Source organism: Penicillium cosmopolitanum (assembly GCF_028827165.1).
Source record: "Penicillium cosmopolitanum strain IBT 29677 chromosome Unknown utg000009l:1.0-9042332.0:1.0-9050551.0, whole genome shotgun sequence".
NCBI lineage: Eukaryota > Fungi > Ascomycota > Eurotiomycetes > Eurotiales > Aspergillaceae > Penicillium > Penicillium cosmopolitanum.
Genome location: NW_026622679.1, coordinates 3,463,025 through 3,483,393, shown reverse-complemented (window position 1 = coordinate 3,483,393; position 20,369 = coordinate 3,463,025). Strand labels below are relative to the sequence as shown.

Below are 20,369 nucleotides of genomic sequence, written 5' to 3'. Positions count from 1 at the left end.
GCGGGTACTGAACCGGAGGCGCGAAAGTGATGACGGCGCGGATGCGATCTGCAAGGCGCGCATAGGCAAACAACTCAAGTCGAGTGGATCGGCGAGGGGGAAGAGGTCGACTAAATACTTGTGATATTTAGGAGGAGTTGAGAAGATAAGAATCTGAGAAGATATCCTCGTCCTTGCCAGAATTGGAAATTGGATCAACTTAATAAACTCGGCAGGCACGAAGAGGCAAAGGCAGCAGTCGCACTTGCCCAGGCTGCCGCTGCCACACCTGCCTCTTTCTGGACGCGACGTGACGCGCTGGTCACATGATTCAATTATCTATCCCAATCGGGAAGGCGCTCAGAAGTTCAAGTGGGAAGATGACACCGCTTTCTCATTTCTGCTGGCAGAACCCAAGGCGGTGCATGTTTTCGAGCTGGGGAGTGCCCGCCGTTCGTTATCATCACGCCGCTGGCAAGCTATTGGTCATTCCCTCAAGATGATTTCACTGCCCTCTTCTTGGCCACTTCTATAACTTAGCTTGCATTTGATGGCTCAGCTGGCTTATTTCCTCTTGTCGCCAAATAATTGAGTTCTTCCTACAATGGAAACCCAACGGCAAGAAACCTTTAAACAGGTATGTTCGGCTGAATAATGCGGGCAGGACAATCTTCCAAACTAACATCGAACCAAGCTACGCCCACCATGTGTGGAGCTAAGCTCAATAGGACTCAGCTTTCGAGGTAATCAAGCCTCGGCTCAAGATGTCATTCGAGCTGTGCAGCCACTCCACGATGTATTGGAACTGCTTGCGGGGAAGAATGCACTGGACGAGAAGCTTGCCGAATACGCCTTCTTCCCACTCACCCATATCTTCAATCAAACACAACGGCTCCCCGCAAGATGTCTCGAAATTGCAGTTCACTCTCTTCAGATACTCGTCGACAGTGGATATCGGAAACAATTGTCGCCGGCTTTGGGAAAACAATTGATTATACTTTTGACGCTAGTCGTGGCCGGGTCTCCGAATAAGGTTGAAGGGAAACAGGATCTACCCAAAGCACAGGCATCCGAAGAGCTTGCCATTGCTGGGTTTGACTGCATGCGATCCATATTCAATGTGCTCGAGGGTCCCGTCGCCGAAAAGACCATCTTTCATGAAATCGGAACGGCCACCGTTGTTGATCAATCGGTCTATATGTTGTTAGAGGGATTGGTCGATGAACGATCAGACGATGTGTGTCTCGCTGCTGCAAAGGCCTTGAATGCCCTTTATGCCCGTATCACAGACCGGGTGGTCCTTGCAAGCATTATGCCACGCACTGTTTCCGCTTTGGCGAAGGTTGTGAGGCCGACAACACAAGCCCGACGATCTTATAAACTATTGGAAGTTTCCATTCAGATTCTCAACTACCTACTAAAGTCTGTCCTCAACGATCGCGTTGCCATTGCGGAGGAACCTCGCCCTTCTCTCACCAAAGAAGATGGCCTGGTCTTGGATGACTCTTGGCTGAAAGCGACGACGACCCAGATCAAGCTGGCATTAGCAAACATTATTCAGATAAGGCGCCACCAGCGGTTAGAGGTTCAAACAGCAATGCTGGATCTCTGTGTCATGATCATTGAAGACTGCCCTGAAACATTGAAAGACTCTCTTCAGATCATGATCGAGACGGCTGTGGTTCTTGCAGATAAAGAAGAAGAGGGATCTAATCATGCGTATAACACGGTCTATCATCTGGCGACATCATACCCAGTCGTTTTGGAGACTTTGAAGGAGTCACTGCATACGTGGCTTACGTCCTTTCCACGAATCATGCAAAGCAACGACGAGTCGGCTAAACAATGGGGCATCAGACAAATTTCGACTGTCTTCCAAATTCTGTCCCAAGTTCAATCGCAATCGGACTTGCTGACGGCGAGTCTGGCCACTGGACTTTGTGACAGCGTGAGCGCTGTCGTTAAAAAAGACACTACCGCTCTCCAGCCTTTGACATCGGCCAATGTCGGAAATATGAACTCAGAAATACTCGGGTCGGATGCCGAGTCTATGGTGTTCCCACCGGTGTTATTGGAGCACCGCAGTCAACAAGCAACCCTAAAGGATCTACGCGCTTTGATGACAAGATTAAATCTTTCTGAATCTGGTAATGAAATTACGCGTTCCATCGTCAACCGCCTGCATTCTAGTGCTGAAAACACTATAATTGCCCCATTCTGGCTTGCTCTAACTTCTCTCCGGGCTCAAAAACACCATGCAAGTGCATTCGATGACTTTATCTCTGATGATCAATTGGAAAACTCCCTTGCGGGCCCCAATCGTGCGGGCATGGTTGAGGAGCTCTACTTTGTTGCTTTGTCAATCCTCAACGACATACCCGCCGATGGCTCCGGTGACTGGCGAACATCTGCACTCGCGCTAGAAGCAGTGGCTCTTCAAGCACAGCAGCTTGGAGAAGACTTCCGACCGGAACTTATAGATGCGCTTTATCCAACACTGCAACTTCTTGCGTCCAATAATCCCAACTTGCAACGCCACGCCATGACATGTTTAAAAATCTTGACAACCGCTTGCAACTACCAGAATACCGGCTCTATGATCATCGAGAATGTCGACTATTTGGTGAACTCGGTAGCTCTGAAGCTGAATACCTTTGACGTATCGCCATACCCCCCCACAGGTTCTTTTTATGATGGTCAAATTGTGTGGTGCGCCCCTTATCCCATACTTGGATGATTTGGTTGATTCCGTTTTTGGGATCTTGGATATGTATCATGGCTATCCGAAGCTGGTCGAAATGATGTTCAAGACCCTGGCGGCTATAGTCCAAGAAGGATCCAAGAAGCCATCCCTTCTGACAATAGACGACGGTCGACAGGATGGTTCATTTGACTCTCGCAAGGTCCAGCATCAGCACCTTTCAGTTGCCACTCTTGTCGCGGATATTGTGAGGCGAAGAGAAAAGCTTTCAAATGTTGTGAATGAGGACGTGGAAGCTGATGACAATATTTCGCATCCGAAGAAGCCATGGTCAGAGACGTATGACAAGCCCGAGCCCGAGCCAGAGACCATCGAAGAGCTTCTCAACAAGGCCGAATCTGACGAGCCACTTCCACCGCCTAAAGAACCAGAAGACACCGAAAAGCCGTTGAGCAAAACCCATTCTCTTCTTCTACATATCGTGAAATCCATCCCAACCCATCTATCTTCCCCATCACCCTATCTCCGACGCTCCCTCCTTACTATCCTCATCGATGTTCTCCCAACCCTCTCGCAAAACGAAAATAGCTTCCTCCCTCTGGTCAACGATCTCTGGACCTCGGTAGCATCAAGAGTGATCTTTCCCTCGTCGCTGGGAAGTGATTCGTCTTCAAATTCGCTCATTGCCCGGTCATCTACCGGAGATAGCTCGTCAACACCTGACACTCATGCATTCCAAGAGGAAACTTTCGTCATAACTACAGCTTGCCAGGCTATGGAAGCGATGTGTAAGGGAGCTGGTGACTTCATGGGCTCACGAATCGAAACCGAATTTCCCCGCTGGGAACGGCTATACAATACTGTCTGGGCCAAGGTGCGCCAAGATTCCGAGAACGTTAATGAGCGACGTGCACAGCAGCAGAAAGGCAAGCTTGATACCCAGCTGACTGCCCAAACAACCGAGTCCAGTCTTTCCATCGCATCGTCACTGGCTCTTTCTTCAACCGCATCCGGGTCCTCCGGATCAAGGGCATTTACGCCTCACCATGCTCTCTGGCGCGCGTTGATATCCTTATTCCTCACCGTCCTGTCTCATGTGCGTTTACAACCCGAAGTCGGTGATCGTATCTGTGGAATGCTTGGCTCTTGGATTGCACTATATGTTGGACCCGAGTACTATTTCCTCCCATCCAGGAGAGATACTGCCCACTCGGAAGATACTTCCAAGCAGAGTATTCTCCAGTCTGTTGAGACTGCGATTCAAGCTATGGAGACTTGGAACGCGGACCTCACTTGGTTTATCTTTGTTGGCCAACTCAATCGAGTGCCAGCGAACTCTGTCCCCGTGCAAAGAACGCCTGGACCTAGTATGTTTGCAGAATTTCGTGGAGAGAAAATGCAGTTTGCAGCTGTTGTCTTCTAGATACATAGAGTAATTTAGTATATCACAGCCATTGCCCAATAGAGCAAATCACACCCCTCACATCGCATCGCATCATACAATTTCAAATCTCGAACCCTTGTGGAAACCCCGATATTCCAAAAAATAACTCCTCCAAAATAGCCGGATTGATGTCCAAATCCTCCGAGAAATCCGGAAAATCAGGCCCAGCTGTTCCAACTGGCAAATCAGAATCCGCCACTGCCATGCCAATCTTTTCAACCAGCTCCCCGCAATCTTCGAGGCAATTATCGGCAAGATCCCAACCGAAATTCTGCCGGTGCGTAAGGAGAACATTGATCATGTCTTTGGCAATACTCAAGGGCATATTTCGGCCCTGATCTTTCATCCGTAGCCCACTACGCAGCAGGAACATCGTGGCCGATGTTATCGAGAAAGAATGCACTGGAATCCAAAAGCCGTTGAGTTGGGTAGCGTCTAGCTCCTGTATCAGGTGTGCGATGTCTTCGGCGGCTCGTTGTGCTTGCATATAGAATGGGGCCTTTGTATCGTCTTCGGCTGTGAGATTAGACCCTTTATTGAGGTCTAATTGAATTCGACGCAGCAGTAGCTTGACCGCTAAATATGCCAAGCGAAAATTTGCAGCCCCTGGAATATCAAGATGTGTACCCCTCAGTACGATGCGGCGGATGTCATCACTCAAAGATTCCTCCCAGTCGCTCAGAATCTGTTCCAGAGTATGAGCGTTCGAATGTGGAAATTCTTTAGACACACTGTAAACGTGCTCTAGATATCGAGCCAGAACATCGGTCAAGGTAGTTAAAGCTATGAACACTGATGCTGCTCCTTTCTGGTATGGCTCGGCTGTTGGGTGACACAGGTCTTCTATCGTTGGAAATGGTACATCGTACTGGGCTCGGTGGACCTGCAAAGGTGTCCCGTAAGCCAAGCTGCACCTAAAATGAATGTTAGTCAATTGCCATGGGAGCCTTTGGACTTCGAGCATACCATCGATCATGTATTAACACAAGCCACCATATTCTAATGCGCAAGCTTTTCTCTAATGGAGATATCGTCCAGCAGGAGGGGTCACGATTCAGACCAAGTGCATTCGATAAAGCAACTGCCGTGCCCACCATACCGCCATTGCCAAACATAGAAGTACTAGGCCTTCCACAGACATTTATCAATATAGCAAGAACCGTCGAAATTCCGGGGAGAGGAACAGCTCGGAATTGAGGGCCTCGTTAGCCTGATTCCAAATGAAACGACTGTCTGGAACGCGACCGGCGTATACCAGTTTCGATGAGCCTTTCCAATAAATAAGCGAGTTGGCGTAGAGACAGCATAATAGTGCTGGGGATATCTTTTCCTTGTCGTTTGAGTAAGCATTTCGGAATGAAGCTTCGTCGAACAGAGGAAAGCAGAGATTTGCTTTGTGGAAGAAACTAATTTTCATTTCATTAGCAATTGATAAGCTTGACGGCTTCGAGTATCTTGCACGCAATGCTCACAGGTTCAAGAACTCATCAATATGCGGGTCCATGTATCGTTCAATGACTTCTAGTTTCGACTCTGCAACAGACTGTTTGACACTAACACCCAATGGTCTCCTAGGGACGACATTGAACCGTACAGGTCTCAAGGGCCTATTCGACGTGGAGCTGGAGCGAGCCAAGCATCTTCGTTTCTCGGTCTGTGCCGTAGACAGATAACTGTCCAAAATATCATTATCGTCTGCAACAGCCGGGCTGATAATATGAGAGCTGTCATCTCCGGCCTCGGCAACAATACCGATAAGATTTGGAAAGCCGTCTCCTCCACCATCATTTCTCGGGTCAGATAAGTGCCGATCAGCATGAAACGCTGGGGAGCTTCTCGACGAGTCAAACTGAATTGAATTCTCCGAAGAAGGGCCCGATAGATCTGCATGCTGTCCCAATGCCTGTGGTTTATACGATCTGGGCCGTAGGGAGGAGCCATGTGGATCTCCGATATAACGAGCTTGAGCATTGGCCGCTGATTTCCGCGGGGGGAGATTTCTGGGGTGTGGCCTGGAATGGATCGTCTGGGCGTGGGAATCTGCAGTCTGTTCCATGCGCCTGACACATAATACATGTGGCCGATGTGTTTCTTGTCTTGCAGCGCGATTTGCGCTTTCTGCACGCGAAACATGCTGGGTGTAGGTGGGACCGATATGGTCTTCCTTCGTTTTTCTTTGTGCTTTGGGGATGCGATTCAGCCTGCATTTCCGTTTCTATTTCTCGATCAATTGTTGATATTGGAGTGCTGTGGGAAATGGCAATGACTACGGACTAGTTTAGTTCTCTCTCATTCCACCGGCCAACTCCGCGGCAAATTCCGGGCACGTGATTATACTTTATACAATAACTACTTACTGTATACGCCCATTATTTTCCTACCGGAAACTTGCACAGCATTCACTAATTTCATATTGAATAGATCTGCCACACTAAGACCTTGATGTGCCTGGGGCTGAGGCCTCGCCCAATATTGAAGATTAAGAATGAAATATGGGGGAGCTGCTATGATGTTGTCATTGGCTACGACTAGGTAGAACTGTAAAAAACAACCGACAACAACAAATGGAACAAAAAGAGAAGGAGGGAAAGAGAAAACAAACCAAATAAATGCCCTAGCCTGGCTTTTACCCTGCGACCTGGAAAAAAGACAAAAAGATAAGGTAGGCATGCACCGGTCCCATTGCGCCTCTTCAAAGCCTCCACACTCTTTCCCCCCCAAATGATCAAGGCCAATACCATTAGACCATTCGGAGGCTTATAACACACTAACACTTGTTTGACATTCTTAATCGATTCTTTACCCACTATTTGGCTCATCTTCTCTCTCTACAACATCAAGACTCCCTCACATATCTCCACATCTCCATCTACATCTACCCGGATTTGTATAGTACGCACGGACGTTCATTTGAGAGTCTACTATACTTCATTTTCTAGTCGATAATACTTTATCCTCCCACCAGCTTCCTGAATAGTGAGAATGACGCCAAATCACCCAATTAAACAAATCATCCTTATCCTCATGCGGGGTTGCATGGGTTCAAGCTGGCCGCGGTCAAGACCCACCACTTCGCCGCGGGTAGAAGTACCACTACCCAGCTTGGGTATACCTCCCTCCACAATCCTTGACATGGAAGGTTCATGTGGACAATCTTCCTTATTTAAGATGTCTTCTTTTTCATCTATTCCTGTTCATCAGTACCTTTACCCAAGCGCATCCAGTCCGGTTCTTTCACCACCTTCAAAATGGGCTCCGTCGATAAAACCTCCGCGACCTTCTGGTCAAAGGCTGACAAGTACCTTATGACAACCGGTGTACCTTTCTCCCCCGTCGTAATCACCAAGGCCAAGGGCACTCGTCTCTATGATGAGAGCGGCCGATCAATTCTCGATTTCACCTCCGGGCAAATGAGCTCTCTTCTTGGCCACTCTCACCCCGAAATTGTCGAAGTCGTCAAGCACTATGTTTCTGAACTCGACCATCTTCTCAGCAACATGATCACTCACCCCGTGGTTGATCTGGCCGAGCGCCTTGCCCGCTTTCTCCCAGCCCCGCTCGAGAAGTCCTTCTTCTTAAATACCGGTTCCGAATCGACCGAGGCCGCTATCAAAATGGCAAAGTGCTATACCGGCAAGTTCGAGATTGTCGCCTTTGCCGCCAGCTACCACGGCCTAACCCAGGGCTCTGGATCTGCTACATACTCGGCCGGTCGTAAGAACGGAGGTCCTGTCACACCTGGCCAGCTTGCTTTCCCGTCGCCTTATGCCTACCGTTCTCCCTTCCGGAAGCCCGATGGCTCTTATGACTGGGAGACCGAACTCGACTTTGCCTGGGGTATGATTGACCGCCAGAGTGTTGGATCTCTTGCAGCCTTTATCATGGAGCCTATCCTGTCGACTGGTGGTATTCTGGACCTCCCAGAGGGATACCTGCAACGTATGTTCACCGAATGTCGCAAGCGTGGCATGCTTGTCATCATGGATGAAGCCCAGACGGGTGTTGGACGCACGGGGCAGATGTTCGCTTTCGAAAAGGATGGCGTTGTTCCCGACATTCTCGCTCTGTCAAAGACCCTTGGCTGTGGTCTTCCTCTCGCCTCCGTCAGCACCACTGTCGAGATCGAGCGTGGTTGCAAGGAGGCCGGTTTCCTGTGGCTTACTACACATCTGAACGATCCTCTTACTGCGGCTGTTGGTAACAAGGTGCTCGAGATTGTGGAACGCGATAATATCTGTCAACGTGCAACTGAACGCGGTGCCCAACTCCGTGAAGGCCTTCTCAAGCTCCAGGAGAAGTATTGGTGCATCGGCGATGTTCGCGGCCGTGGCCTTCTGCAGGGTATTGAGATTATCTCTGATGCTAAGACTAAGGCTCCGGGCTCTGAAATGGGTCAGCTTGTATCTGATCGTGCCATGGCTCGTGGCCTATCTTGCAACATTGTCAATTTGCCGGGGATGGGTGGTGTTTTCCGACTCGCGCCTGCAGTCACCGTGACAGCTGAAGAGATTGAAGAAGGTCTTCAAATATTGGATGAATCTTTTGGATATATTTTAAAAACCATGAGTGCTTAGGAACTTTCTGCTAGACGAAAATGGATCATGGATGTTAACGGTGATGGCTTTTTGACACCATCCATGGATGCTATTGCTAGCTTTTGCTGAGCCCTCGGAACTCGACACATCCCGACAAACTGTGCCGGAGTTGAACACAAGGAATTGAATGACAAAAGAGGATTGTTGAGAGAAGATTGGCAACAGACACAAGAATTTTAAAATTATCGGTGCATATAATGTTCAAATGCGAAAGATATAATAGTAGTATGTTCTAGGGCTACGCGAGAGCTTCATCGGATATCAATAAATAATTGGACGATGGGGAAAAATGAATTTGGCCGGTCATCCCGCTGCGAGGTAATACGAAATTGATGTTTTATGTGTCGCAAAAATAGGTTACGACACTGAAAGAAAAGCCTGTTCCAAGGTTATGCTGTGAGAAGAATGACGGGAGCCTCATTCTAAGTGGGCTAGCCGCCGATACATCATTATCAAGTACTCTACCTCCTCGAAATGCTCAATTCAAAGCGCCCAACGAGACTCCCGCTATACCCGTCGTCGGAGACGGTGCCCAGGCAGCGTTAGCCAGTTATCTACTCGTCCGGAGCTAAAGGTATAAAAGTTTTCAAGCATAAAAGAGTGGCGATTGGGCGGCTAAGCTACATACTAGTTACCTTGGTCTATGTAGAATAGACCTTGATCAGATATGGACTCAAGACAAAGCTAACAAAGGCATAGCAATCAAGTCAACATCCAAAGGGATAATAGTAAGACAATCTGGTAGAGATACTTCGAAAATCTACTCGCTTTCCTCCTCGCTCTCCTCGTCACTCTCGGCGTTCTCGAGCCACTCAATGAAAGGCTGGGCAGCCTTGTGGATCTTCTTGCTGGTCGAGATGTCGACGTACTTCTTGCTGGTCTTGGCGCCCCAAGCCTTGAGGGTTTCCTCAGAGACGAGGTCGTTCTGGAAGTAACCGAGCAGGATGGCGGGGATCTGGGTCAGCAGGGCCGGGCGGTCCTGGCCAACGAAACGTTCGGTACCACCGAGGAAGGACTTCTCGTGACGCTCGGAAGTGATGAGCTTCTTGAGAAGGGGAGCACGGTCCTCGATCTGCTTAACGATCTTGTCATCGAAGATGCTCTGGGCCAGAACGGCGAGAGTCTTGTGCTTGCTCTCGATGCCGAAATCACGAGCCTTCTTGTAGATATCGATGTCAGAGACCTTGGTCACATCACCAGCCTCGGCGGCGGCATCGACAATCCAGCTACCCAGCTGCTCGTAAGAGGAGGGGCCATCGGCCTCGTCGTCGCCGCCGTGCTCGAGCACAAGGGAACGCTTAAGGTCATCGGGCAGGTCACGAGCACGGGCCTTGATAGCGGCCTCGGACATATCGACGGCCCAGCTGTCATCCTCAACTTCCTCGACATCGATTTCCTTAGCCACGGAGTTGATACGGCGAGTCAACTCGTCGTCACTGCCAGCTTCAACACCAACGTCACCATTCTCTTCTTCACCGTTCTCGGAGCCATTGCTGTCACCGGGGCTAGCGTCCTGCTCGCCGTTGGCGGCCTTCTCCTTCTTCGCTTCACGGCGAGCCTTCTTGTCCTTCTTCTCCTTCTTGCCACCCTTGGGGTTGTTACGAACAATGAAGGTGCTCAGCTTGAGGCGAGGATCAACGTCAGAACGCTGACCACAGGCCTTGCAGTCAAGGGTGATCTTCTCGTCCTTGATTTGGACATCGGTCTCGGGGTTCTTGCACTTCTTGCAGAGAACGAACTTGGAGATGAAGCCATCTAGGTAGTCCTGGAGCTTAGCAGCGTCATGGGCGCCGTTGATGATCCAGCGTTCGTCGGTGGGCTTGGCGTTGGCCTGAGCACCCAGTTCGAAACCGAAGTACTTGATCAGGTATGCAGGAGGACGACTCAGGGATTTGGCGACAGAGTCAAGGTTAACAATAACGGTCTTGATACCGTTACCCTTGCCCTCGATCTTGGACTGGAGCTTCTCCATCTTGTAACGATAGAAGGGGTCGGTGACATCCCGGCGAATGTTGACGGTGGCCATGATTGCGGTTGGTGATTGGGTTGATTGGTAGTTTGCTCAAGAGAACGGAACGGTAGGCTTGCGGAAGAGGAAGCGGGAAGAAATTTGGACGGGAATCTTGTCGGTGGAACAAGACATGCGTGTCGAGTTTGATTTTTTCGATTTTCGATGGATTCTGTTGCACGGGTGCACAGTGAATTGGATTTTCTCACGAAAGGAGGATGGAAGAATCAGGCAGCGGTTCAGCCACAAGATATAAGGTGTATACCGCTGAGTTTCGACAGGCGAAACTTTTGCAGCTTGGGCGGCAGATGGTGTTCAAAATGTTGCACGGAGGACGAATACATAGACGAGTTCGCGGTGAACTTCTTTGGAGGTTTTCTCTTTGAAACGAGAGTGACCGTTTTTGAGGGAATCCGAGTCAAAGGCCGGAGACCCTGGTATGAGAGGTTGAGTAGAGTGATGTTGGCGATACCAAATTAACTAACGGTGTAGTCGAAAAAGCGTGAACTGTTGGAACAGTTAACGCAGGTTGGTTTCACTGTGTGGAAACCTGAGATGATGGATGAACGTGGATGGAAGAGAAGAGAAAAACAAGTCGGAAGTGGCAGTGGAAGTGCCCGCTTAATAAAATTCATCGGATGACTCAGCCGGCACGTGGTCTCGGCGTTGGGTCGGACTTAACGGGGGCCTTTTTGTAGCAATACTAGTACTCATAGTCATTGTCGTGAATATAAGAATGATATCAATTGAGAATTGATACACTGATGATTGAGGATCGGCCCTGCCTATGTTATCATGGCCAATAACCTTCACATCAACGCCACATCCACGGTGCAGACCAGCCTCACTGCGCGATGAGGTCAACCATGGCCCCACCACTCCCCAACGGCCGAAATGCTGGTTCGCGATCGTCTGCGCTTGGGCATTCTTATTCCCACCAACTCTGTCTCTCTCTGTGTGTGTGTGATAGGCGGACTAATTCGTGTGACTTCTCCTTCCGTCTAATCAATTTTCAAAGGCATTGAGTGCAGATTCCACACACCATGGCGGTTGACCTGTCCCTCTATCTAGTCACGGACTCGACCCCCGCCATCCTCAAGGGTCGCGACATCTGCACAGTCGTGGAGGAGGCTTTGAAAGGAGGTATGTCAGGAGTATTCTCAAACTGCGATAACAATCTACCCTGAAATATAACTGACTAATCCGCATCACCAGGTGTCACCGTGGTGCAATACCGTGACAAAAAGAGCGACACTGGAGAGCAGATTGCTACTGCTAGAAAGCTACACCAGATCTGCCAGAAATATGGAGTACCACTCTTGATCAATGACCGAGTTGATGTGGCTCTTGCTGTTGGTGCTGAGGGTGTGCACCTGGGTCAAGATGATATGAGTACTGTTTTCCGCTACCCCCGCAGCAAGCATTCTCGCTTCCCGATTCAAACCGCTGACTTCAAATTTCAGAATTCGCGGAAGCCAAAAAGATTCTCCCCAAGGAGGCCATCATTGGTATCAGTGCCTCCACGCTTGAGGAGGCTCAGAAGGCAATTGCCGACGGGGCGGATTACCTAGGCATCGGCACGATGTTCGCCACTCCAACGTGAGTTCCAACATTCAGCTTTACCTAAAATTGCAAACTAACAACCCCGTAGTAAAACCAATACTCGATATGTTCTCGGAACTGCCGGCACTCAAGCAATCTTGGACGCTATCAGCACTACCTCGGTGAACACTGTTGCCATTGGCGGTATCAACCACTCGAATGTGCAGCGCGTGATCTACCAGTCAGAGTCACCCAAGAAGGCCCTGGACGGCGTCGCCATTGTCAGCGCTATAATGGCTGCCGATGACTCCAAGGCTGCAGCGGAAGAGCTCGCCAAACTAATCAAGAACCCCCCCTGCATTCGCACTGGCTCGTCAGGTCCCTCGAACTAACGAGGCCGAAGCCTTGCTGCAAGAGGTACCGGCTATTGTGCGCAAGATGGTCGAAGTGCACCCGCTTGTCCACAACATGATCAATTTTGTCGTGGCTAATTTTGTTGCCAACGTCGTGCTTTCCATGTAAGTGTTTTTCTCGCTGTCTGGGGCGTCTCCAGGGCTAACAACAAGTAGTGGCGCATCGCCTATCATGTCGCCGTACGGGGATGAAGCTAAGGACCTATGCAAGTTCGATGGAGCTCTTCTCATCAACATGGGGACCTTGACCAGCGAGAGTGTTTCGAACTACCTCAAGGCCATCGCAGCATACAACGGACGAGGAAACCCAGTTATCTACGACCCAGTTGGTGCCGGTGCAACTGGTATTCGACGCAATGCAGTATCGGATCTCATGGCCGGAGGCTACTTTGACCTTATCAAGGGCAACGAGGGCGAAATCCGCCAGGCCTGGGGCAGCAGTGGAGTCCAACAGCGTGGTGTGGATAGCGGACCGAGTACCCTTGATGGGCAACAAAAGGCCCGTCTGGCTCGAGACCTAGCCCGACGCGAAAGTAAGAAATTTTTGTATGAGTATAACTATGTGGCTTTACTAACATGGTCCAGGAAATGTCGTTCTAATGACGGGAGCTGTTGATTATCTTAGTGATGGCGAACGAGTCATCGCTGTGGAGAACGGCCATCCCTTCCTCGGTCAGGTTACAGGCGTAAGTTTCTTTTCCGTGCCATGGCTTTTATTGACCATACTCGACTAACAATGGCATTGCAGACTGGTTGCGCCGTTGGTTCTATCTCGGGATGTTTCCTCACAGCCCACCGCTCCGATCGACTTCTGGCAGTTCTGTCGGGTATCTTGATGTACGAGATTGCAGCTGAGAATGCGGCGAGCAAGGAATATGTCCGTGGACCTGGTAGCTTCGTGCCTGCATTCCTCGATGAGCTTTACGCCATCCGTACTGCGGCGGGCAAAGGCGATGACAGCTGGTTTACCGGCCGGGCCAAGGTGCAGGAAATCAAGTTATGATTATGAGAGATATAGAGCACGACTTGTGACAGGCTGTATATAACCAAAATTAGAATGCCATGAATGAATTTACCTAGAAGAATGGTTGTTTTTTGTTGTACGCCCGGGCGAGTATATATGCCCTCCACAAAATAAGCCGATAGTTCCCCTCGGCCCCTTCCCCGCATCTCCGACTCGCCGAGTTCCCCGCCCGCCTCATCAATTCCTCCCTCTTCAACACCTCCCAAAATTCTCAAAGGACACAATCCAATCGTCAAAATGGCTTCTCTTACTCGCGCGAGTCGCATTAGTAAGTTCCAAACCTTCAATTCTCAATCACATTGTCTAACAAGTATCAGAGAACCCCGCATTGTTGTACGTACTACAAACAACGCGACCCTCACCCTCACTCTCCATGCCATGGTCGATCTAACTTCCAATTTCTAGCATATGCGACATCCAAGACAAGTTCCGTAGTAAAATCTACGAATTCCAAAAGCTGTAAGGGGACCCTCAATAACCACAACGCAACACCCCATCAAACCAATCAACCAACCAAGTAACTAACCTCAACTACCCCAGCGTTTCAACAACAGACAAAATGATCCGAGCCTCCAACGCCCTCCAACTCCCAATCTACATAACCACCCAATCCCGCGCCAAACTCGGCAACACCGTCCCAGAACTCGCCACAAATCTAACAGGCCCGAACGTCCGCGCCGACGTCGACAAAACCCTCTTCTCAATGATCACCCCCGAACTCGAGCGCCAACTTCCAGCCTGGCCATTGGACGTAATTATCGTCGGCATCGAGACGCATATCTGCGTGACGCAGACTACGCTTGATCTTTTGCAGCGCGGTCATCGCGTTTATATCCTTGTTGATGGGGTTAGTTCGATTAATCCTGAAGAGAGGGGGATTGCGCTGGCGAGATTGAGGGATGCTGGTGCTATTGTTACTAGTAGTGAGAGTATTTTGTTTGAGATTCTGGGTGATGCCGGTCATGCGCAGTTTAAGGCTGTTACTGGGCTTGTTAAGGAGACTAGTGAGGTTACTAAGAGTGCTCTTGGGGCTTTTTCGAAAATTTAGGTGGATGATACTAGTATCTCCAGCTTTCGAAAGAAATCCGGTTTAGCATCTTATATTTGGTGGATTGTCTATCCAGATTTGTGCTTGAATATACTAAACTAGTTCTATCTAGAATTCGTGCGTGAATCACATCAGATAGTACTATGCGTACCATTCACGAGATCCCTGAAGATTCGCAAATGTATCGTTTCTACTACTGTAGTAATGGGTATTTTATCGTCCGGGCAAGGGTTCAAATATACTACTAGTAGTTCCAAGGTTGTCCTATGGCAATCTAGTATTCTGGCAAATAATGAGCGGAAATGTGTTCATTCCTATCTCGTCATTGCTATTTTCCTTTGGATTTGAGTGTCAAAATCAAAGCGAATGAAGAAAAAGAAAAACAAGAAAAGCTGCAAATATCCCACCTAACGCCCGCTACAGATCTGAAAACGAAGCCTCTTTACCCATGATTTCAGGGTATGTGCTTACAGTGACACATCAAGGTCAAAAAGCATCCACGTTGCTTTTACTTCGGCTGCGGAAAGGCCTGAGTCCCTGACGCGGAAACCGCTGGATTTAGCCAGCCAAAGGCCGAGGCACCTCCAACGGGATTACTGGATCGTGTCTTATTGCTTCCGTCTGAAGATGAGCGAGGTGCTTGCCCCGTGGCGCGTGTCAAATCGGGAAGAGAGGTTGCCAAAACATCCGTATCGGCAGTGCCAGTTGTGGTCATAGAAGTTGAGGATGGAACACGGCTGGAAGCTTTTGCGGGACGGAGGACTTTCATAGGGCGTTTCTCATTTGTCTGCTTTTTGGGGTCTGGCTTTGATTCACGGCGCCAGGAGCTCCATGCACCTTCGGACTTGGCGCCGGAAATGGAGGACGTGTCACTGGCGGCGGTTGGTAGCGTAGAGTGGGTTCCGGCGTCTGAGGCCGAGTCTCGTGTCTGCTGGATAGGCTTGCTGGCCTCGCTGATAGATACGCGGGCTGACGCGGGAGCAGATGATGATTGTTGATGAGTGGATTGGCCAATTACTCCGGCGGGCTGATGTCCGTTTGTGTGAGTTGCCGGGTCCATGTGGGATGGTTCTGGCACAGTCCACAATGACCTAAAGACACTATCCTTTTCAGGACGGACTAGAGGAATGGAAAGACGGTTGCGTTCATCATCAACCATGGTTATTTTATCCTGCGAAAAGAGGATATCGGCGTTGTGGGTTCGTAAAACGTCGCTTCCAATGATGATCTGGATGGAGTCATCGAGAGTATCTGTCTCGCGCACTATGAATCGAACTGTCAAAGAGGGAAGATGGGTCTCGGGACTAGAAGAGCGTGAAGAGGGCGACTGGTGAACACTGGCATCCGGGAGGTAAAAGGGAAGCTTGATTTGGGATTGGCCATCTTCCGCTGTGACTTCCGCCTCCAGACCCAGCTTGCGGATCAGTGGCGCACCCACGGACGAAACATACGACCCCGAGCAGACAGCTGCATATAGCAGGGAATCGTTCGAGAAATTCGTCGTCAGCCAGCACCGTATGATACCAGGCACCGGACCAAGAAGGAAAAGGCCAACAGGCGGGGCGATAAAACCAGACTCGCTAAAGGAGGATGAACTCATCAGGCGACTAGTATCCAGTCCCAGGCTGTTGGTGCGTGCAGAGTGATGTGATTGTCCGGATGAACTCTGCCGTCCATCAGATCGATGAGAAAGAGAACGTTCCAAAAGTGGGTGACTTCCCAAACCACTACCAGTTCGCAGAGGGAGATCGGTACTCGAGCGTCCCGCTTGACCGTAGGAGCCGTGAATCGCACTCTCGTCAAAGCGAACACTATTCGCACGCGACGTACCGCGCCGGGGCTCATCCTCGCCGTCGATCCCGACCGACGAGCTCGGCATAGCGTGATGCTGACCTTGATCAAAGCCCTTGAAGGCGTCCGGGGGCGAATTGTAAGCAGTTTCTGCAACGAAATAATGGTGAGCATTGGGTCAAATTGTGATCGAAAAGAAGAGTGCCTAACACATACCTGTAGACAACGAAGCACTCGCAGCAGCGGGGAAAGGAGAGAGCGGCGCGGGACCCCATACGTTTCTCATCCTCACATCCTCGTCCCGACGACGCTCGAGTCGACCCAGGCGCTCACTTTGGTCGATCTGGCCAAGGCGGATGTCTTTCAACTCCTCGAAGACTCGCCAGATATCGTCACGCGAGGCAAACGGGTACTGCGCATCCATGACAGGAGCAAAGTGATATCAAATCAAGTATGCAACCACTCGACAAGCGACCGTTTCAACCCTTGAAGCACAAGACCCCACGCCACCTATCATCAACACGAGCTGTAAGACTCCTCTACCACCGAAGATCACCTCCCTCCTTCAATGAGTGTGACGGCCCACGGGGCCGTCCACCGAGTTGCGTGTTGCAGGGTCTTGTTTATCGACTTGAAGCATCCGCTGATGAGGTCAGGAAGCTTGGACAGTGGGTCGAAGAGCGGGAGTGGGAGTGGGAAGATGGCTGTTGTAGAGGTATGTGGTTGCGAAGAGTTCGAGTGAGAGAAGGGTGACGGCCTAAGGTCGAGGGGGATGAGTCGAGGAAATCGGCGAGAGCAACTGTGGGTGTAAGGCGGTTGAGTGCTGCCTTGTTTTGAACGTGATTTGGATTACAGCGCAAATGAGGTTGTGACACACTCGTTGGTAAAGCGAGAGGGTGAGAGAAGGGGAGTGAATTTCGGACTGTGGATCGAGGGGCGATAGTCGAGTTGATTTGAGGAGAAGAGGAAGAGCCTGGAGGTGAATTGGGTTTGGAGGTCTGGAGGTTGCTGATGCACAATTCACAATCTGGGGAGGGCGTCATGCAGAGCAGAGGGGAAAGCGGATCTAGACCGCCCGTGCTCCACTAACGGTTCATCCATCACAGTTACTCACAGTTATTCGTATTGGATCGGGCTGTAGCTATGATTTGTAAATTGTGAAATATTAAATTGGCTTTTTTTAGGACTTGGTGATTGGTTTGGAATATATTATCCTCAGATATCGCTAGTCTATCGCTAGTCTACGCTGCAAGGCCAAAACATCGATCTATCTTCTACCGTATCCTTCATTTCGGGGCTTCAGACCAAGGAGGGAAGAGCATAGGAAGAGTCTCAGGGTCTTGATCGGGCCAATTGGCTTGAATTGTCTTGATCACTTCGTCGAAGACAATTCGGTAGCCTGCAGAAGTGAGATGCAGACCTAGAGCATATGGTTAGCACTGGCACACTGCGGATACATACTATCGTACATTGGCGTTGCAAAAGTTTGAAACCACTGTTCTTGTCTCCGCCTTCTAATCGTGGGTTAGTAGCTACCTGAGACGGAATAGATTGGCCTATCTATTCCATCTCAGGTAGCTACTAGTTTCCCGTGAGAAAGCGGTAAATCATGGTGGGCAATATGGGGTTTCAAACTTTTGCAACGCCACTGTATCAGCTTGGGAGAATCAACATACCGTCGGTGAATAGGCCGCTAAATTCTTCACTGTTAGGTAGATCCCGAGATCCAGCTAACGGTTGGCCCTCTTTCCAGCCAGTAGTAGCCATGAATGCAGACCAGACATCTGCCACAGGGACATTCAGTGAGGCCCCAACTTCACGGGCCGCCGTCGCATATGTTTTGGCAAGGCTAGCCGTTCGACTAGGGTGTGGCGTGTCCTTATCATTATCGAATTTCTCAAGTTGGTACTCATTGACGGGTGGAATGGTGATGATGATAATGCGAGGGTTTTGAGCTCGCGTAGCGGGGTGTTGGATGATCTTCTTCAGGTTCTCCTTGTAGGTTTCCAACGGGACATGTTGATTATGACCGGGAACACATGCATCGTTTGCACCAAAGAAGATAGTCTATGAAAAGTCAATATATCACATAGTATCTGCTAGTACTATCTCTGGGTCAGATAGTATAGAGGGAGGTCCGGGTTTGTTTACCATCAATCGAACGTTGGTAGTCTGGGGCGAAGGAAAGAATTGATGGAAAATCTTGATGGCATGCGCCGTAGTATATCCTCTGCAGGAGGTTAGAAAGAACATGCATCTCGAATCAGTGGCTCTCATCACTCACGAAAAGCCACGGTTGATGACATCCAGCTTGCGGGCGTAAACTATCGGGAAAGGTCAGTTAGGTTGGGTCGGATTACTTGCGTCACCGAGGAATTGATATACCTTCTTGTAGCTGAGCCCCGAATCCAAACCCAATTTCCTGGTTATAGGACATCTGGGTGATGGAGTCGCCGAAGAGGATAAATTGGTCGTACGGCTTAGCCACACCTTCATTGGCGGGCGGGGTATCAAGGGCCGACATTGCGCAAGAGTAGAGATGTTCGAGATGAGGATTGACTAAAAGAAACGAGGAAGTTGAAGATTTGAAGACAGAGTGGCAGGCGATGAGTTTTAAGGTGGGGTGAGCTCCGTGGACAAAAGGGAAGTGGAAGTGGAAGTGGAGCTCGATGGGAACCTGAGGAAGCTTTTGATCCCACTGCGATCGCGCAAGCTTATCGGGCAAGGCAGTTAGGCTAGAGTACCCTAATGGTTCCCGGGGTTCCTCTAGGGTATTTATCCACCAATGCTATCCATTCTTGTGTAACCCAAGCCCTGATCAGCTTATACATTCTACACAGTTTACCAGAGAGGTACGGAGTACATATGGAAAGCATAGGACTGAACTGCTGTTATCGCCGAGCCATCTCCGAGCCTCGAGATCACAGCTCCCCTCCCCGTCTTCCAGGGAGGACCTCGTACTATTGTCAGGTCTCAGGACTCACCCGTCGTAAGCCAGAGGCATCCCCACAAAACGCCACCTGAGGCACGCTTAAGCACCTCCAAGATGGTGGAAATCGAGGTCAGCCTTAGGAACCCTTTTCCCGAGACAATGTCCGTGAGTTCGAGTCTTGAGTCCATGATCGCTGACCATTCGTTAGCAGGTGGCCCCGTTAAACCCAGTCAGAGTCAGTCAGAGTCAAGTCAGGCGCCGCACTGTCCTCTATATCCCAGGACTCGGATCTGAATCATCTGTACTGGCCGGGTGGTCACGGTAGTCTGGCGAATGAAATGCGAAGAATGCACCGTTGGAGGCGATCAGCACTGCTCAGGATATTGAAACAGCTGTCGATCGGCGGGAATCGCGGGGGCTTTTAAAGACGAGAAACATGTGTAATATATGCAGAATGCCCCTCCGTACAGTCTCGGCGCAGTCAAAGTTGCCAGTAGAGTTGAATCAATAGATTAATGTTGAACTTAAAAGGGGACAAAAGGGATGGTCCTTACTCTGTTACTCCGTTACTCTGTAGGGGAAGCTCGTGCTCGGCGCGGCACCTGACGCGGTTGCCCATCGATCATCCGCCACTCCTCTTTTTTTGGAGACTCTTTCACCGTTGCCTTTTCCCCCTCTTCATGATCTCCGCCATGGCGGATCCCTTTCATTACTCTTCTCATCTTATTTTATTCTTCTTCATCAACAGTTTATCTTCGTCTTCTCTTCCCTAGCCCCGCTGCTCACATCGGCAGAACGCTATCACCGTCGCTACCTTGCGTCAATGTGGGCCTCCCCGGGTCAATCCCCGACCTCCCCAAGGCCTCCACCTCCAAACTCCAAACTGACGGAA

At 50.0% G+C, this 20,369-nt stretch overlaps 9 protein-coding genes across 9 annotated transcripts; 4 read left to right on the top strand and 5 right to left on the bottom strand.

Annotated features, from left to right (window-relative positions):
* Positions 1-583: 583 nt before the first annotated feature.
* On the top strand, positions 584-4,103 carry N7509_009415 (uncharacterized protein; the record flags this gene model as incomplete). The annotated part of the gene is made up of 3 exons (XM_056634052.1): positions 584-616; positions 674-2,611; positions 2,661-4,103. 3 exons carry the CDS (start codon positions 584-586, stop codon positions 4,101-4,103), a joined length of 3,414 nt encoding a protein of 1,137 aa, XP_056484672.1.
* An 82-nt stretch (positions 4,104-4,185) lies between these two features.
* Positions 4,186-5,100, bottom strand: N7509_009414 (fungal specific transcription factor domain-containing protein; the record flags this gene model as incomplete). The annotated part of the gene is made up of 1 exon (XM_056634051.1): positions 4,186-5,100. The coding sequence occupies one exon, from the start codon at positions 5,098-5,100 to the stop codon at positions 4,186-4,188; it is 915 nt and encodes a 304-aa protein (XP_056484671.1).
* A 492-nt stretch (positions 5,101-5,592) lies between these two features.
* On the bottom strand, positions 5,593-6,257 carry N7509_009413 (uncharacterized protein; the record flags this gene model as incomplete). The annotated part of the gene is made up of 2 exons (XM_056634050.1): positions 5,593-6,136; positions 6,190-6,257. 2 exons carry the CDS (start codon positions 6,255-6,257, stop codon positions 5,593-5,595), a joined length of 612 nt encoding a protein of 203 aa, XP_056484670.1.
* Positions 6,258-7,372: 1,115 nt separating this feature from the next.
* N7509_009412 (aspartate aminotransferase family protein) lies at positions 7,373-8,698 on the top strand (the record flags this gene model as incomplete). Its single annotated transcript, XM_056634049.1, has 1 exon — positions 7,373-8,698. One exon carries the CDS (start codon positions 7,373-7,375, stop codon positions 8,696-8,698), a length of 1,326 nt encoding a protein of 441 aa, XP_056484669.1.
* A 781-nt stretch (positions 8,699-9,479) lies between these two features.
* N7509_009411 (translation initiation factor eIF5) lies at positions 9,480-10,745 on the bottom strand (the record flags this gene model as incomplete). Its single annotated transcript, XM_056634048.1, has 1 exon — positions 9,480-10,745. One exon carries the CDS (start codon positions 10,743-10,745, stop codon positions 9,480-9,482), a length of 1,266 nt encoding a protein of 421 aa, XP_056484668.1.
* A 1,025-nt stretch (positions 10,746-11,770) lies between these two features.
* Positions 11,771-13,685, top strand: N7509_009410 (bifunctional hydroxyethylthiazole kinase/thiamine-phosphate diphosphorylase; the record flags this gene model as incomplete). The annotated part of the gene is made up of 8 exons (XM_056634047.1): positions 11,771-11,870; positions 11,943-12,119; positions 12,191-12,326; positions 12,379-12,647; positions 12,673-12,787; positions 12,839-13,215; positions 13,268-13,368; positions 13,431-13,685. 8 exons carry the CDS (start codon positions 11,771-11,773, stop codon positions 13,683-13,685), a joined length of 1,530 nt encoding a protein of 509 aa, XP_056484667.1.
* A 258-nt stretch (positions 13,686-13,943) lies between these two features.
* On the top strand, positions 13,944-14,754 carry N7509_009409 (uncharacterized protein; the record flags this gene model as incomplete). Its single annotated transcript, XM_056634046.1, has 4 exons — positions 13,944-13,974; positions 14,024-14,039; positions 14,112-14,165; positions 14,247-14,754. The coding sequence occupies 4 exons, from the start codon at positions 13,944-13,946 to the stop codon at positions 14,752-14,754; spliced, it is 609 nt and encodes a 202-aa protein (XP_056484666.1).
* A 508-nt stretch (positions 14,755-15,262) lies between these two features.
* On the bottom strand, positions 15,263-16,969 carry N7509_009408 (uncharacterized protein; the record flags this gene model as incomplete). Its single annotated transcript, XM_056634045.1, has 2 exons — positions 15,263-16,695; positions 16,762-16,969. The coding sequence occupies 2 exons, from the start codon at positions 16,967-16,969 to the stop codon at positions 15,263-15,265; spliced, it is 1,641 nt and encodes a 546-aa protein (XP_056484665.1).
* An 862-nt stretch (positions 16,970-17,831) lies between these two features.
* Positions 17,832-19,069, bottom strand: N7509_009407 (SGNH/GDSL hydrolase family protein; the record flags this gene model as incomplete). Its single annotated transcript, XM_056634044.1, has 6 exons — positions 17,832-17,965; positions 18,015-18,059; positions 18,222-18,612; positions 18,697-18,775; positions 18,830-18,869; positions 18,931-19,069. The coding sequence occupies 6 exons, from the start codon at positions 19,067-19,069 to the stop codon at positions 17,832-17,834; spliced, it is 828 nt and encodes a 275-aa protein (XP_056484664.1).
* Between the last annotated feature and the right edge of the window lie 1,300 nt (positions 19,070-20,369).